This window comes from Haplochromis burtoni, unplaced genomic scaffold (assembly GCF_018398535.1).
Source record: "Haplochromis burtoni strain Fernald_Lab_line unplaced genomic scaffold, NCSU_Asbu1 Contig_66, whole genome shotgun sequence".
In the NCBI taxonomy this organism is placed as follows: domain Eukaryota; kingdom Metazoa; phylum Chordata; class Actinopteri; order Cichliformes; family Cichlidae; genus Haplochromis; species Haplochromis burtoni.
In genome coordinates, this window is record NW_024582427.1 from 482,852 (window position 1) to 502,059 (window position 19,208).

The 19,208-nt window shown below is 37.6% G+C and overlaps 1 protein-coding gene across 2 annotated transcripts in view; it reads right to left on the reverse strand.

Annotated features, from left to right (window-relative positions):
* The window catches only part of fstl4 (follistatin-like 4), a 209,089-nt gene that overhangs the window by 36,019 nt on the left and 153,862 nt on the right, over positions 1-19,208 (reverse strand). For both annotated transcript variants that reach the window (XM_005923089.3, XM_042221414.1), the window contains exon 7: positions 2,097-2,263. In XM_005923089.3, coding sequence (XP_005923151.1) covers positions 2,097-2,263 — 167 coding nt within the window. The remainder of the gene's footprint in view (positions 1-2,096; positions 2,264-19,208) is intronic.

Sequence of the window (19,208 nt, forward strand, 5' to 3'; positions counted from 1 at the left end):
AGGAAGTCACTTAATCTCCAGAGATGGCTGTCCAAACTAGCTTAATTGACCAGTTGGCCACAAAAACTTGGCACGTTGCATTAAGTATGCAATTTCTCTTGTTCTTTCTGGCACCGACATCCAGTGTGTGCAGAATAACACAAAATATTAAGAAGCTCCACACGCAGAGGTTATCCCTTTCATTAATTCTGGGATTTTGTTTTTAAGCTTCAAGTTTGATTTGAGTGACTAAAACGGAAGCCAAACAAACTCAAGCTTCCTCTCCCTCCATTTAGATCACTGTGCTCTGTGAAAATTCATTATGCCCGGTCAAAAACCCCAAGGGACCTCTGTTGCCATCACCTCTCCTCCAGTCTCCACCTCAACACTTGACATTGTTTATCCGCTCATCATCACAGCGGACCAACAAGGCTGCTCATTAACATGCAATTAGTGAATTGTGATCCGGTTGTGGATAAAGCAAGGCCGGCACTGCGCTGTCACCTGTGCAGATGTGTCTAAACAGGAGCACGGCGACATAGTTCATTAAGCACTGAGCGAGGTATAATTGCACCATTTCATGGAGGGTGCGAGGGAATCGTTGTTTTCTTTATTTAATTCCTCTCCTTGATTTTTGTCCCCGTCCTGCCCTGTTTTGGTTTCTCAGATGCTGGTGGATTATTAGGTGGGGTCGCGTGATAAGAGGTTCCGTTAAATGAAGAGCACGGGATTCTCTGCACACCTTCCAACATTTCAGATCCCCGATGAGCATTTTATAAGTACCACAAGCAGTGTGTGAATACAAAAAGAAAACAATATGCTAGTGATTAGAGACTAACTGAAAAACTCCCAGAACTCTTAACACTTTTACAGCAGCGATGTGATTTTCTAATTTTAAAAAGTGTTAATAGACTTTCTGGTTTCAATCCATGTGAAGAGCCCCCCGACTGTGCCCCCATGCTGCTGAAGTTTACCAAATATTAATTAGGCGGTCCACTCAGAAGAACCTTTGGCAGACAAACACGCTCACATGCTTTAAGGTTGTGCGTGTGCATTCTATTTAAGTCGATGTCAAGACTGATAAATATGTTTTATAAAGTAACTACAGGACTTATGTAATTGTAGAGAGTTTCCTCATGAGTGCCTGGAAATTTTAACCAGCACAGTTTTACTAATATGTTTTTATATTTACACAGATCGCTCATAGAACTCTCAACCTCATTTTCAACAGTAGATACACAGCAAACAGAAAGTTGGCAACTATAGATGGTAAAGACATTTAATTAACTGGCAGTTGAAGAATCAAATATTTGTATCTATGGTCAGAAGAAACAAAGCAGATGAAAAGTAGGTGGTAAATTTTTGCTTGCTTCTACTACAACAGCTTATAATTATGGAAGCCCGTTTCCACCACTAAAAAAGAAACAAAAAAAGTATCCATAGCTCAAAATTTCAAGTTATTTTCTCAAAATTTTGAGTTATTTTCTCAAAATTTTGAGTTAGCTCTGCCAATCAGTAATCTACGTGAATAACGTCATTTTCTTGTTACCCGGAAGGATATGGCACAGAGGAATGCGCACTCAAAACCAGATTGCAACAAATTGGCACTTTTGAGAGTACGTTTGCTGATAGCAACTCCATGTGATTCAGCTAATAACACAAGGATTTCATCATTTGTGAAGCCACGCTGGAAATACTCAGCAATCTGTGCATTCATGATTGGCTATAATACTGGTAGCTTAGCTGTAGCATTTGTAGCTGAGGGCTTCAGCTTCCGGGTAACAAGGAAATGACGTCATTCACATAGATTACCGATTGGCAGCGCTAACTCGAAATTTCGAGTTAATAAATCAAAATTTCAAGAAAACAACTCAAAATTTTGACTTATGGATTCTTTTTTTTTTTAGTGGTGGAAACGGCTTCCATATATAATACCTGACTTACACAAGCAGTTTATGTACAAAACCTTATCCGCCAATAAAAATCAAACAACCTCAGTTTTTAACTGGTTATAGCCATAAAGAACCAGCAACTTGACTTTATAGTTGTGTAGTTTGCAGTTGCGCACCAACAACCACAAATAATTACATCAACCAAGGAAAAAGACATGAACTCACATTGATGTCCTCCAGGTCCAAGAAGTTTAAGATGATGCCATTCCTCTTCCAGATGACTGGTGGGCGCAGCGTCCCCTGGATGGCGCAGGTGAGAACTGCACTTAGGCCCACTGTTACTGTGGAGACGCTGATTCGCTGGTCCTCGGCCAGGCTCAGCTGGACAACCTCTGTTCAAATGAGAGCATGAAGGAAAATAATTTGCGGTTGGCAGAGAAAGAGACAACAGTAAGAAGAAAGGATTGAGAAAAAGGGGAAGATGGAGAAATAACGAGAAAAATCACAAATCTGAATGAGTGCTGATGAATTGGAACTATAGCCAAGCTGAACACATTTCTAAGCATTCATCTCATTACAACTGGACCAAGGAGGATAAACAGCTGTCCGGCTGTGAAGGATATGCAGTATGAAGAAAGACCACATATCAGAGGACACGCAGCCAGCCAAATATCATTCTTCTCATTAAGGGAAATTTATGTTCATTGAAATGGCCGTCCAATTCAATTCACCTTTACGGCAAATTAAGAATTATTCTTCTCTGTTCCCGCTGGCGCTATAAATAGTATCTGTCGCCAAGATGTGTGGCCAGGCACCAAATCTACATGGTCCCAGTAAGACTTTGAATCCAAAAGCTTCATCATATACTTTGTACTGTCTTAAATGTATTCTGGGTCATGGGATATGTTATAACATGAAACATGTATTTTAAACTATTAAATATATTGTGTGGCCTGTATTGCACCACACCACCTCATCATTTGCTTTCCAGTTTTTGTATCGGTTTAAAGTTGATGCATGTATGCCTGCTGCCAAAAGATATTATGTGTATCTGCAATTCATTTGAGTCACAACTGACATGATACGTGATCCCACGTCAATACTGGCTCAGGAAACAATTCAATAAATGTAAGTAACACAGATACCTGACAAAAATCTCAGTGGAGCCAACTGAGAGCAACAATCAGCTAATCACCTCATGTGTAACACACACACACACACACACAAACACTGTGTGTGTGTCAACTGATCCTGTTATATGACCTTGCAGCACTGAAATAGTTATAGAAAGGGTATCACACTGAGGATACACTGATGCGAAAACACACAAAAAATACTATTACTGGAATCCCTGATGATGCTAAAGACCAAATGCAATCACATAATATTACAGACTAATTAGCATATTTTAATTGTTAAACATTGCTAAATATAAGGTAGTTAATATAGTTAAATATAAGGAATAATTTGAGTCCATTTACCATTTTACCTATGTAAAAGCAACATTTATTTAGACACCATTGCAATTCATTTACTTTCTACCAATATTAGCGAACAATAGATTTATGGATATTCTCTTTCATGTTCTGTGGCATCTAACAGTGGTTTCTAGTGTAATTGTTATTCAGCGCGTTACAGCCCGACTTTGACAGTAGCGTCATTTATTTATTGCAGCTGCTAAAATTAGTGAAGCATTACAAACTTGAAAGTATCTGCCTGCCATGGAGATTCTTTTAGATCCAAAAAAATGTTGAGGAACTGATTAAGAATAAACTAAACTTAGTGTGATGACATATTTTTACACACCTGACATTTTGCTATCACAGCTATCCGAATGCTTGTAGAGAAAAAAAATGATTAAAGTTTCCTAACTTCAGCTTCCTCTCCATGTATTTAATCTATCATAACATGCAGCATCATAACACATAGACCTACATGAAGAAAAAGACTAGAACACTCCTAAATTCCTGACTGAATAACAGTGGTGAGGCCAGCATCACAACAAATCGCCATTTTGACATCCACCAGGAACAATATTTCATTGTCCAAACAGACTTCAACGAGATGGCTAAGAGACTTTGAAATGTTTGTTGGGGAACTTGCTGTCTGGAATCCGACTGTGACAAACCCTGTTGTAAAAGACCCCGGGATATTAGCTGTCTGTTTCACATAGCTCTCCAGATGATAGATATATCCATGCTGACAGCTCGGTCTGTCAGTGATATTTCAGAATGCCTTGGGTACAGTACACTGCCAGGTCCAACAAAGTTATAATTCAGCAGATCAGTAATTTGGGTGGCAGAACAGGCTTTGAGTGCCATGTGGACAGATGAGGGATGAAATGCATTGATCTGACATGGCTTGGAGGGGTGATTTCAGGTGGTACAGTGAATTTCAAGTAGACCACTGCTCACACTGAATTTAATACAGTGCATTGGAAGCAAGACCCGTGTAGCTTGCTGTGTGTTTATGCAATGAATGCTCACTCTTAGGACAGACGCAACCATCAATACATTATTTAAGGGTAGAGTTAAAAAGTCTCCATGTTCATTTATGAAATGTAATTAATATGAATTATGTGCAGAACAGCTACAGTTTATACAAGCAATAAATTGTAGTCTGTAGTAACTGACTTAACACACACTCGTAGATTTCCTTATCAAGATATAATATCAAAGATCTGGTCCTCAAACACAGCAGCAAATCTAAAATAGAGCAGCTAAAAACAAAAAATAATCAAGGTGATGCAAGTGCCGAGCCAAAGTCCAAACCTTAACCTGGCTGACGTCCTGTAGCCTTAAGAGAGCTGTGCACAGCAAAAGTGTGCAAATTTTCCTCCAAATCAATGCGAGGTACTGATAAAATCATACGAAAAACAATTGCTGCAACTTGTTGCTGCCAAAGGCGTCTCCACAAGCTCCTAAATCACGGTGTGTATTAGTTTTTCAGACTCTATTTCTTCATTTTGGCAGTTTTTGTTATTTGTCACGAGTTGTTGTCCACTAGAGTTTGGTTTTAAATAATTTGAAATTTAATAAAGACCAGATGACGTGATATGTCCTAATAGATAAAACCATAAAATGGATTAGGATGTTCTTTCTTTTCAGCATAACTGCATATTGAGGCTGTTAACTCCAAGTTTGTAATCATTTCAATTCCACAGACAAATTCTTGCTATAAGAACTAACTGCGTACTGAGGAAGAGGGGAAAATAAGAAAACTGGTTGCACTAGTATGCTGTGTTTGTGTGCTTAAATCTGTTTGAGGACTACATCAGGTATAGGTTGGTGAATTTTAGATAGCACTGTTTTTATCTCGTTTTGGAATGAATACCTTCAATCCATCCTGTCAGAAAGCAATATGGCAGCGGTGAAAAGATAACCTTCGAAGCCCTAAAGCAAGGCAGTTACCTTGCTGTTTGCAAACCAAATCAAATAGAAAATGCACCGTCAATCCAAAATCGGCGGTTGTGTTTAGATGTTTCTGTCAAAACATCATCATATGAGGTCAATCTAAACTTTTAACATTGCGGCTGATATATTAGTCATCACTTTTAATGTCTGTCAGAAACACCATGGTAAAAAAAAAAGACCTATGAAAGACGGACTAGTTGTGAAATTAATCGTGACACCGTGAAATTAATTCTGAGCCCATCCTTACTCAACCTGCTGAGATTACAGTCAAGAGACCAAGAAGAGACAGAAAAACCTCTGCCTTTGTGTGCAAGGGGAAAAATTGGTGTATAATAATAATTACAAATCATAATGATTGCTTTAATGTCATTTTCCAATGGAAATGAGTCTAGGTGAGTCATTAATGAATATTTTTTTTAATGTTTTAAGCTGTAATTAAAGTCTTTAGATCCTTGAAAGTTGGCTTCTGAAGAGTTAAAGGAAATAGACACCTTTAATGAGCTTTAGATGACAGTCACACATTGCAACTTTGGTTTTATGTTCACAGGCAGACCCCACTTTTCAGCACTCTTGCTTTGAAAAGCAATGCTGTTCCTCATTCACAACACCTTCAGCAACTTGTGAAGCTGCTTGATCAGACAGGTCCCCCCGTGTTGACAGACCATTTGGCATGAGGTGTTACTATGGTCACTTTTGCACATCGAGTAACAGGGACTTGTTAAAAGGCAGAGCTGAATTAATTTATCAGATCAGGATCAGAGCCACGGTTTCACATTATAAGACCCCAGAATTACTTTTGTTTTTTAATTTGACTGTAATTTAACCAGAAAAAAACCCCACACAGCACTCTAGAGACTTTAAATCTCTTTTGCCCAAGATCGCTCAGTACAAACGATACATACAGTGATGCACACAAAATAAGTCTATACATTGTTCCATTGTTTATCGCGGTAGTTACGTTCTAAAAATAACGTAGGTGAAATCTGCGAAGTAGCCAGCTTTATTTTTTACAATTATTATAGATGCTTTAAGGCTGTAAAACCCCCCACTGCACACTTCTTACACTTTTCTCAGACAGGCATGAACAGTTTCACACTGTTCTCTTGTTTAAACACTCTCAAAGTTCAAACCTTTGTAGAAAAATAAGTCCAGTATTATAGAAACCAAAGGCACCTGCGGTTGCCTTTGACGGTGCAAAATGTTTCGTCGACATTGTTGTGTTTGTTGGTGAAAAAAATTAAAAACACACTGCTAGCGATCGAAGATTTATGTAAATTTGACAAGCTGAATGCATTCGTGCAGGAGACACGGCATGAGATTGATTGACAGTGGTCTACAGCCAATCAGGACGCACAACACAATGCGCTGTAAGAGGGAAAAAAGCATGTAAAATTGCACCAAAATAGATCTGCAAAACAGCGGGGCCGAGAGAACCACGTTATAGCGATGGACCACTGTACATAAAAAAAGGTAATGAAGTACCAAAACATAATAATAATAATAATAATAATAATAATAATAATAATAATAATAAAATACTAGATGCACCTAAGGTATCAATTTCAAAACCCTACGTCACCTTGTTCTTGATTTATTGCATTCACAAGATTTTTAGAAAACCTGACCTCTGACCTTGAGTTGGAGGCCATTAACACTGGAACTTGCACCCATGATATCAGTTTGAAAATCCTAGGGTGCTTCTTTCTCAAGTTATGGCCTGAACAAACTTGGGTGTCTATGCCAAGCCTGCATGCTGGGGTGATGACAATATCCCATCAGCCTTTTCTTCCTGAGAGGTAAAAACTAAAGCAACATTAGAACTGAAATGTGATACTCAGGCACAACATCTGCTGGAAAAGGCCCCCAAACTCCCTAAGACTGAGCAGGTAATGATACGGATAAAGCAGTATATTTAAACATCATTTTCTCCAATACAACATATGCTTAAAATGAAGTGAAGTGAAGTGAAGACAATACCCTTAGTGAGCCTTCTTAAATTTGTGGACTAGTCTACAGGAGGACAACGCACTACATTCAACACAGGCATCCAATGTGCACGTGTGAGTAAGGCAAATGGAGTTTGTGTTGAGTTTCCGTGACAAAATTCATAATTTAGGATGGAAAGGTACTGCAAACATGCATGCATATAAATTTAAAAAAAGAAAACATTTTTTCTTTCACCAGTTGCTAAATTAAGAAAGGATTAAGAAAGATAAATCTGAATATCAGAGTCACTAAGTTCTGATAGCTGAAAGGGTCAGTGTTTTACATTTTGTGTTTTATGATTTCTGTTTTCTTTTTTGACCTGCATGTAGAATACATCTTAGACCATATTAGGTGAGCTGTATTGTTCCAAGACCTAAGCCTGTTTATGGAGTTGAATCAGACCATGGACCTATTACAGAACACACTCTGAACAAACTCAGAGCCTAGCTATAAACCGAAAGACTCAACAGAGTTGGTTCAATCAATTCTAAGTATGTTGACCCTGACTTAAACTCATCCGTGAGTAGAGAAAGAAAGCCATTATTAATGGAGCTCCGATAACACGACTCACCATGACAACAAAAGAGAGAAGAGCCTCCATTTTAATACAGTTGACTAATGAACATGAATGTGTATCAATAGAAACCAAAGAGAAATATCGATCGAACAGAAAAGATGTGTTTTCTGTTGGCCTGCCATATTATTTAAACCCAGCAAGACTCATTTCGGGGATTTTCAGTGGAAAATATGCTGAGGTTTTCACTTTGAATTTTCAGACATCGGACCTTTTAAAATGTTGCTTGATTTAATAAGTGTATTACAACATGCCAGCATATTTCAACATGAAATCCAATCAGAATACAATCAAACTGTCTGCAGCCTGCTTTTAAAAATCACTTTAAACTACATTTAGTCCAGTTTTAGTCATTTCAGACAAATATTCCCTCAAATGTTCACATAATCTCCAATCGCCAACTGTGACAGACATTTTTCCATCAGTGTCAATCATTCCAACATGACGAGTGGTTGGTAGTTGATTAGTATGTTATGTGTCCAAAGCTTCATATATATAAGCTTTATTTAAACAGTGATTGACACTACATGTTTCAGTGCTAGGGAATTGGCTTACAACTTAGCTGCTCTGTCCACAGAGTTACAGAGTTAGAAAGATGCAGCCTATTGATTTCATTCTGAGCTGATAATAAATCTGTGATGTAATCACAGTCTCTGTTCTTACACTGGCGACTGATTAATCCAGAAACCCAGAGGTTCCCTAATTTCAAGGTTAACAAACTCAGAGTTTACATTACACCTGCTTTGTGAAATATGGCCCAGTACATCTCTGTATTATCATCAGTATACATGTATAAAACTAATAGTTTTACTCCAGCGCAGATATCTGGGACATGCCCTTATTCTGGGTAAGGTAGCCAGAAGTGAATCCTTTTGCTTGCATGCACTGAGGTTGTAAATAGTTTTTAAACTTTTCCAACAAAAATACAGAAATAATATGGGCTGTGCCTTAGAAAAAATACATATTAGCACAGTTTGCTGTTGGTTGGTTACTGTTGCTTAATGCAACATCTATATTTGGTTTAAAAACCTTAACTATGTCATCACATGTGCTATAAATGTTCATCTTCACCTGCATAAAACTCAAACAGGCAATCAATCCCTGAATTTAATGGAAAAATGTGGAACAAAGCGAGAAAACTTTGTGTTTATACTATTTTTATGGTTTAAATTTTGGTGAGTTTGACAATGTATAAGCTTTTTTTTTTCTTTGTTTTTTCATTTACTTTTGTAATTTCAGAACAATGTCAATTTTGACTTTGGGGAGGAAAATATATAACTATTTATTTGTGCTTGAAGTAAAAAGAGCTAAAAATCTAGCCAACGATTAAGCCTCAGTTGCCACTTCAAAGTGCACTTTAAAAACATCCAGTCTCAGGATAATGAATTACATCCATGTTTATTTTAACTATGAACATTATTTCTGCCTTTTGTGGGACCCTATAAAAATCGGTTTTAAAAAACTCCTCCCATGCTCTGTCCTGTTCTCAAATGACCCAGACAAATTGCATATCCACAGGCAGTGCCCACTCTGCCCCGGCTGACTGGGAAAGGTTGTCATGACATTAGCTAGTTAATGATTCCTACACTCCCTTCCTTTTTACCAAAATAGCTCCTAACGTATATGTAAGTTAGTAATTGACACTCTGGGGAATTCAGGAGCTCCTCTGATCGATCATCCCTGCTAACCGAGCTATGGATCAGCTGACAGGGAAGTTTCCTGTATCAAGCTCAGGGGGGATATACATGAATAAAAAAAATAAAAGGAGTGAGAGAACAGAGAAGGAGTGAGGCCAAATACTGCAAGAAACAAATACAGAAACAAGGGTTTAAACCAGAAAATAAAACAAATGTGAAAAGAAACAAGGGAACTTGAGATGAAATGCCAATAGAAAACAAAGTAAAAAAAAATCTACGATGAAAGAAGGCAATGAATTTAAAGATGTAAAACTGTACATTGTGCGTGTGTGTGAGAACAATTTGATGCTGAGCACGTAGAAGAGCTCCTAGGGCAAGCTCAACAATGCAACTCAGAGAGTTGTCCCTTCCTACTTCTATGAGACCACGAAGATATCAGGCCACAAAGCAGAGAAGTCGAATGTCTTTCTTAGAGGATAAGTCCGAAGATGGAACAGTGGAGGTGGTGAGATGCACAGCAAGAAGATAAAGACATATCGAATCAGGGTTATAGGGGAAGGAGTGGGACGTGAGAAGCCATGCGAGTAGGCCTAGAAAGCACAAAATAAGCTGACAGACACACATTATGCAAAGTTTTGTTTAGATTACTTAATTTGTGTTTCAAACAATGTCTACGTAGCTAAGTGTAGGTAAGAAGAGAAAATATTCCACATTCCTCCAGCTAATTTAAAGTGTGAAATGAGACGCTGAACCATGACATACCACGTGTCTGTGTGCCATGATTCTATGAGTCTCTGCGAGTGAGTGGGCCAATGGTACACAGAGAGCATAACGCCATCACTTTAGAGGTCAAGGGTTTGATTTTTTTTCCACCACCCATCTGTACCAAACCACTGTTTGAACAGCCTCAAAATTTCAGTGTCCCACAAACTGTAATCATGTTATGACGCATTCTAGTTTGAAATGACTTGCTAACAAGATAGCCCACCAAACATCAGAAAGTCCTTTTACATTTCAGTTTTATTTCCTCATTGTTTTGACCTAGACACCATTCACACAAGTAAAAGGGAGCACTATTAAAATTAGAGTAGAATTAAATGATGAAACGTTTTGAATTATTGTGACATGAAATTCTCAACAGTGTTTTATTAGAAAACAGAATATTCTGTAATGCGATTATCTTAACTGAATCTCCTTAATTTGATGCACCATTCTAAAATTTAGTCTCTTCACTGACTGAAAAAGAGTGCACCCAGTTTTAGAGTTTGCCCAAAGCACAATCCGAGTGAAATTTTAATACAGACTTCAACAATACCTCATCAAATAACAGAAGGCAAAAAAGTCAGTATTTCACAAGCTTGAGAACGATGATATCTACAGAAGTGGGAGGTAGAAATTATTGTGGGCTGGTGATCGAAAGGCTACTGCTGAAAAGAAGTGCACAGAGCGGCTTACTGGAGGAAAACAGAAAACAGAAATTGGATGGATGGATAGACGGATGGATGGATGGGAAGGAAGGCAAACAGTTTCATAAAAAATCTCTATGAAATTAACTTTATAATCTTTGTGGTTACGTCATCTTCCAACTCTGATCCGGACACTGGATCCAATTCCACAACTAGCTCAACTCAGTGTATACCAGATACACCACAGTGCTTTTCTGAAACATTGCATTGCTTAAAATAGCATTTGATATTTTTATGGAAGCCATGTTAAATTGCACGGAACATGTAAAGAGGGTACGAAGTCAGGAACCAGAGCAGCAGTGAGTATCCAGTAGTGTGAGCTTTTGAAATAAAAGAGTCCATATATAATACATGGTGCTGTGCAAAAGACATCACAGGAGTGACCTGATCGATTTGCACCAGGTGTATTCCTTGAGTAAGCGTTCGTGTCTGTCCATTTATTTATTTATTTATCTATGTGCACTGGTAGCATCTATTTTCTAAAATCAGCAGAACTTTTGGTACATAAATGCCACAGCACACTGCTGCACCAAAAGAGCTTGGAATTAAAAATAGCTCAACATCTAAAAGGCTGCACCAAAAGAAGAGGAGAGGAATTTACAATATCAGTCCACAAAGGAAGCAGTTCAAACTGACATAACGACCAAAGGCCATATAAAGTCCATTACATCTGGCAACTTCAACGGCCATAAGAACAGCTGATGACACTAAACACAAGGGTCCCACAAGTTAAATTTTTCTCCACTTGAAGGCAAACGACTGAAGTGGCCACCGATGAGTGCAGAGAATACCGTAAAAAATTATCTACCCCCTTCTTGATTCCTTCGTTTTTTGCATTTGTCAGCCAGACTGGAGGGTTTTAGGGCATGAGCGGCCTGTTTAAGCTCATGTTAAAGTATTTCAACTGGATTCAAGTCTGGACTTTGACTAGGAAACTCCATAACCTTTGTTGTTTTATTTAATTATTCTTGTTTTCAGCCGTTCAAAGGTGGACTTGCTGGTGTTGGTGGTGTTTTGGATCACCGTCCTGCAGTGGAAGTGTGCTTGACTTTCATTGCATGAACTGATGACCGGACATTCTCATTCATTATTTTGTGGTACAGAGAAGAACTGATGGTTCCAAGAATTAAAGCAAGTTCCCTAGATCCTGAAGCAGTAAAGCAGTCCCAGACCATCACACTACCACAACCAACTTAGCAACAAATGTGATGATATATGTTTTTTTACACTCACTTTATTTTAAGAATGTGTGTTAATCAAACAGTTTTGCATTGTTCACATCGTAGAAACATAAATGTATTTATTTTCACTCACAGAGCCTCTTCATACCTTAAAAAGCAAAGTGCTCTCTCTCTCTCTCTCTCTGTGTCAGTCATTGTTTACTTGCCTTGGAGCAGGGTAACGTCTCATGACAACTATATTGTCCTCTTGTCGTGAATTATATATGCAAATACATGCACGACACACTTGATTATTCATATTTGACCCTCTTGAAAAAAAATATCCTCATTCGAACTCATTTGGTAAATTAAGATTCAGGCATTAATCATTAGGCTCATCGCTTAGTGAAAAGCAGCTGCTACAGTAAGTGGGCTTGATTTGCCAGCCTTCACACTTCCTACATGTTCTTGCAAAGTTGCCAAACTAGGCACAGAAACTTGAAGGATTCAAAGCAACTAAGCACTAAGGTTATTATTTTTTTATTTATTTATTTATTTTTTTTAGAGACAACAACATGGATTTTCTTAGTGATTGTTGCCAGGCAACAATCATAAATCATGACAACAGGCAATCTTAGACCATCGGGCAAGAAAGCACAATCGTTTTTTTGTGTGTCAAACTGTTTATAAACACAGGTTTCCTCCCGCAAAGTGCACTTCCAATCAGAGTGACACATGCCACCTGTTATCTTCTGCAGCATGATTGAGAAAAAGGCCTTGACGCCTTTAGCAATAAATAAATTCATACTTTTTGCAATAACTCTGTAATACAATATCAGTCTAGCAGAAAATGATCAACTTAAATTCTATTTTGCTTATTTGACTCTGAAATAATTATTATTGTTAGTAGTGCTAGTAGTATCATATACCACTATAACAAAATAATTTCCCAAATATGGGAAAAAATTATTTATCTATTTTAAATGTAAGCATTAAAAATACACTGTACAATTAAACTACACAAACTAAGACAAATACAGGTAAGTAGAGCTGTTAAGTAAATCTTTATAACAATGAAAACTTTTAAGCTCCACTTATAAAACACAGGTAGGCAATAAGGTTCAGTGACAAGAATAGCAGTTAAATGCGCATTATTGTAAATTAAATCACACCAACACACACACACCACCACTACACACACAACACCACACACACCACAACACACACACCACACTATATAATATTTATATAATCTTAATATATAAACGTATTATATATATATATATATATGAGTGTTTGTGTATATATATATATACTATATATATATATATATTACAATTAATCAGTCCTCACTCATTTGCAACATTCCCCACACAATACACCACAAATAATAAGGGGAGCTACCTCAATATCAACTGTAATAATGTCTTCCAAACATAATGACACCAGTGGGTTTATACAGTGCAAGTAGGGAGCCAGATCTCCCACTGGGAGCCCACGGTGCGTACAAATGATCTTGGTGCTTTACTGTGCATTCAATATGAGGGCTGCTCTCTGCAGGTGGGCTGCAGCTATTAGTAAATACATCATATAAAGCACAATGACACACTGAGTTATGTTGTGTATATATAGACATAACTATGCACGCTCAGTTAATTCTGTGTATATCACATCTCTTCCACATATTGTACATGCATACTGCTCATTTAATGTCTCTCATATATGCATACTCTTGATGTGCTGCATATCTAATGTACACACAAGCACTTTGTCTTCCTCTCTCTCATATACACATGCAGAAATTCATGCTTTCTCTTTGGGAGTGCTGGCGTGGTGATTATTCATGGGAGGGAGACTGGGGATGAGCAATCAGTGGCCAGCTCATTAATCACGCTGGATGTAGACCCTTAATCTCCTCCACAGGTATAGAGGAATCCTCCGCAGCCACTCCTCATTGCTTCTCTAAATTCTCCCATCTCTCTCGCTCTCTCTCTTCCACCCACCGCCTCATTTTCTCTGTGATGCTGTCTTTGCATCTTTCGCTATTTCTATCCGTCTTTGTCTTTTTCAGAGCGCCTCACCTACCTGATGTCTTTGTGACTCTACGGCTGCCTGTCATTCTTCCTTTCCGTATCACTTCTTCCTCTTCTCAGAGGTTTTAATTTGTCTTTTTGTCTTCCCTGTCTTTCCAGTTAAAGTGCTTCCTTGTCTCTCAACTTACTAGCAAAGCAACAGTAGTGCTTCTTTTCCAACAGGACCCATTAACTATGCAAAAAACTAGCCTTGTTAGGATCAAAGAAAGAAAGAAAAAACAGAACAAAAAAAAGCATAGTAGAAATCTAAGTTGGAATTAGCATTTAAAAACAATATGTTTAGAGCTAGTTGGGTAGGAGATCTGGCTGTGCCAATTTTCCTTCTGCATCTGCATAACCATTTAAAAAATAGAGCTGAGGATACTTCACAGCAGCAGGACTCTTAGTAATGGGAGGTATGTGCTGCTTGGAAGCTGTGCTGTTTGTCAAAATTACTACCTCTAAGTTTATGGAAGAAAAAAAAACCTCTGAGGTTTCAAGAACAGAAACGGGTCAGTCAAATCTCTTTAAAAACAAATAAAAAGGAACGGTGGGTTGAACAAAAATCAAATCAAATCAAATCACTTTTATTGTCACATCACATGTGCAGGTACACTAGTACAGTACATGCGAGTGAAATTCTTGTGTGCGAGCTTCACAAGCAACAGAGGTGTGCAAAAATACAATAACATAAAACAAGCAAAATATAAGAATGGCTAAATATGAGAGTAATAAATATATGTACAATATAAGAGTGTATGCATTACTGGATGTGTATACTAAATATGTTTTTCTACGTGTGTGTGTGTGTGTGTGTGTATATATATATACCTATTTTACAAATTAAATAGAGTAAACATTAAAATAAAATATATAAAATACACAGAGGTTAGTAGTTGGACATGTGCAAAACAAGTGGCATTTATATACAGTGTGGAGTGCATAATGAAATACTTTTAGAATACTTTAGAAATGTGTCTGCATACTTATATTAACAAAAAAGTCAAATTTTTTAGTGTTATATAAGAGAAATTCCAAAATCCTTCTGGAACAGCACGTTTCCAAGACCATTTAAAGGGAAACCATTGTCTCCCCCACATTCTTTAATGGACAGCTTTGCAGGAACAGACTGCCAACTACAGAGTCCATACATAATGTGAGCATAGCTATAGAGGACCTGTGTGCATTGCAAGGTGGTGGTGATATTCAAAGGACAAAACTCAATAATGAACTGCCATCAGTTTGCTAATGAAGGACAGAACTCTCTTTACTGTGTTGTTCAACCCCTAAGGACAGGAGTAACCTGTCAGGAATATAAACAGATTAATTGCCTGTCTGGAGGCTTCATGGACATTTTTTTTTTTACTAAGGCTTGGCCTGCCCACACCACAAATCCCTATTTTTTAATATATACTATACATTCTGTTGCTTGTGGGGGGATTCTTCATTCGGGATGCTAAGGTTACACCAGTGAGGTAATGTAAGTGCTTATGATCTGCCATGACGTAGCAGCTTTTAACCCAAGAGACATTCTGTGAAACACTTTGCATTTTCACACTGGCACACCATGCAACGTGCTCGCCTGCCAGTGAAAGAAACTTAAGTTTCAGTGTCTGGTTTGTGGGCACTTAAGCTCATGGACGGGCTGGGATTTAAATAACCAATCACGTAATATCTGGAAAGCTCATTCCACTACCAGAACCACATCCACACAAGGTTGTCCTTGTTAGGGCAGGTAAAGGTCGTCGCCACAGTGAATCAGATATTTTCTATGATATCACCCCTGAAGGTCAAGGATATCATCACTTTTTGACATCACTAAAATGTGTTGAAAAACATTTGCATAATAAAATTTAATAAAACTGAGGACATTGCTTTCCAGTCTAAACAGAGAGAAAAAAGTTCATATTTCAAAAATACTGTATTGTATGTTGTAATTGAATTTCAACTATAACTATGAGCTTGAGGAGTCAAAGCTTTCTATAAGCCAAACTAATACTAATACAACTGTTGTATGTGCAGGTTTTATTTATCCATCACATTTTTATTACATATTTACATCTGTTATTTTTGCTTTTAGGCAAACAGCATGAAGTGGCTTGCATAACTTCAAGAAGAAAATGTACGAAGAATTAAAAGTCTTAAGACACAACTCGGAAAGAAATTTTACGTTCGTTTAATAAAACCGAGGGCATTTTAACTTTCAAAGTCCAAAAAAATCCATCCTGCTCGGAAAGGCTTAATGGAAACAAGCTGACAGTCTTGAGCTAATCTCCCATACTTCATTTGGTCGGATGAGACCCCATTCATTAAAGCTATACCCTCATCTGATAGTGGCATACAATCTCTGACAATCTGGATAATCTTTCATCTTTATGGAAGAAGGAAAGTCCTCTCAACCCACTCTCTCTCCCCCTCCCCAGCTATGCCTCTTACTGTAAACCACTGGCAGTTTTCTGACAGAGCTGGCTAAGTGGTCTTTCTCGTTTTAAAGCCTTTTCAGCCTTGTGAAGGAGGAGGGTGAGCGAGATTAGTGGCCTGCAGCAGAACTCTGCACTGCAGGAGCCACAGCTTGACCTGACCTGGAGGTCCACCTCAACAGTTACAGAATGCAGAATGACATACACTGTGTGAATCTGGGTGTACACAAGAACACTGAAAAGTATGTTTTTAAATGTGCATGCACGGAATTACAGAGTCTATGCATTTTATACAAGTGCAAACATTAACCAGTATTATTTGTGACTAGAGCTGCAGGCTGGAGGAAAGAAAGCCCAATCATCAGTTTTCATAAAGCTCCCATGAAGGCATCTTTTCATACAAACCACTCCACATAGGTCAATGGACTCTTTGATTAAGACTGAAGTGAAGAGAGCATACTGAACACTATATTTTAATTTTTTTTTTTACATTCTAAAAAAAAGATGCATTTTTTTCTTATATGTAGTTTTTTTGTTCTTTTAAAAAAAGTGAAACAAAAAAACGGAATTTGCATCTAACAAGACAAAGAAAATAATCAGGAAAAAACACTGTATCTCTTTTATTTGTCACTACCCTTTGTCAAATGAAGAGGTATAGCTCATTTATATTCTCCTCATTGTTCATTTTAAATTAATGGTGTTTTGCAGTGTGACAAATTGGAAACACTTATCTGGCATTATGCTGCTGCACTTACTACATTTTTAATATAAATCACTGAGCATATCAAATACAGAAAGTCGGCTATGTACATGAAGTCTATATGCATTTCTGTGAATTCCAGTAATTCTATTTTTACTTGGAAATATTCAAATAGTATTATAGTATTGGAATTATTCATATAGTTGAATGCATTTTAAAAACCGATACGGTATAATGATTTTAAATGGCGTACTGTTTTAATTGTAGCTGAATTGCTTAACTGACACCCCTGAGGTTACCAATTAGTCTAAAATATGAGTGCATCCTGCATCATGGTAAAATATCCACTTTAGGACATCAACCAACCTTTGTATCATTTCTCACATTCACAAAAAAGCATAATTGCTTCCACAAATTTACTTAGAATTGCAGCAACACTCACTTCACATACAAAATCCATACTTTATATTACTTCATCACATATTCAAGTCACATAGTGGTCTTTGTGATTAACGGTAACACTTAGTGAGTAAAACTATCACAAGAATGATTGGTGTAAGTTAGGTGTTCTCAAAAACAACATCCACAATTTGACTCAGGTTGCAGTCAGAACTCAGTACTTTGTAACACTTTGATTCGTTTCTTTTTCAGCCATTCTGTTGTAGATTTGCTGCTGTGCTTGGAATCATTATCCTGTTGAATGACCCAATTTAGGCCAGACTTTAGCTGTTGGACAGATTACCTTACACATGTCTCTACAAACCTTTTGTTTACAGAGAAATGCTTTACAGCTGGTATGAGGTGTTTGTGCTGATATGCTGTGTTTGGTTTTCACCCACTGGTACTGTGCTTTATGGCCAGACATGTCCACTTTGGTTTTATCTGTCCAAAGGACTTGTTCCAGAGATTTTGTGGTTTGTAAGTTTGCAAACTGAAAGTGTGCTGCCCATGTTCTTTTAAGAAAGGAAAGGCTTTCTCCTGGCAACCCTTCCAAACAAGCCATACTTGTCCAGTCTTTTTCTAATTGCACTGTCATCAACTTTAACAAACTGAGGCCTGAAGAGTCTGAGATATCACTCCCATACTGCATACTGTAATTTGGTTATATGTGGCATTTAAGGGTAATACACCAGTATTGAATTTCCCAATACAATCTCATTTGCATCTTCAGTAAAACATCCATCCATCCATGCATCCTCTTCCAAATATCCATATCAGGGTCATGAAAGGGCTGGAGCCTATCCCATTCCTTCCATAGAGGCAGGGTACAAGTCTTGTCACTTTAAATATTTGTCATAGTTCTCCTCCAATTTAGCAACTCCATACGCAGAATCAAGAGCCTCTAAAGAATAAAACTACACATTAGCAATAGCCTTCAGAGTTGCCTCTGTTATGAATACTAATGGCAACAGTTTTGGCTTTGGTTTAAGGTTTCTTTATTATCTACAGACAAGAGCATGACTTTTCAGAATTATGACTCCATATTTGTAGATTAATGTAGCTCAGCATTGGCTTAAGTATCACATTTACCGTCAGGACACTCCTTTCACATTTCTTCCAGTTCCAGGAAACCACGCTCATTTTATTTTATGGTAGTAACATAACACGATTAGATTTGTTTGGGCTAAATGATTACAGCCTATGCTAAAGGCTGTATATACATATATCAGTACATTTATTATAAGTCTCTGAACTAGTGTTGATGATTCAATAAAAATAATGCTCTCATTACATAAACATTCATTAAAAATTAATGGTCCCTTGTCTTTGCAACTTGGGGACCACTCAACAGACCAGCTGATTGTAAAAAAAAAAAGAAAAAAGAAAAAGGGATTCACTAGAATTTAATGCATTTTTGCAAATTAACCACACACACACACACACACACACACACACACACACACACACA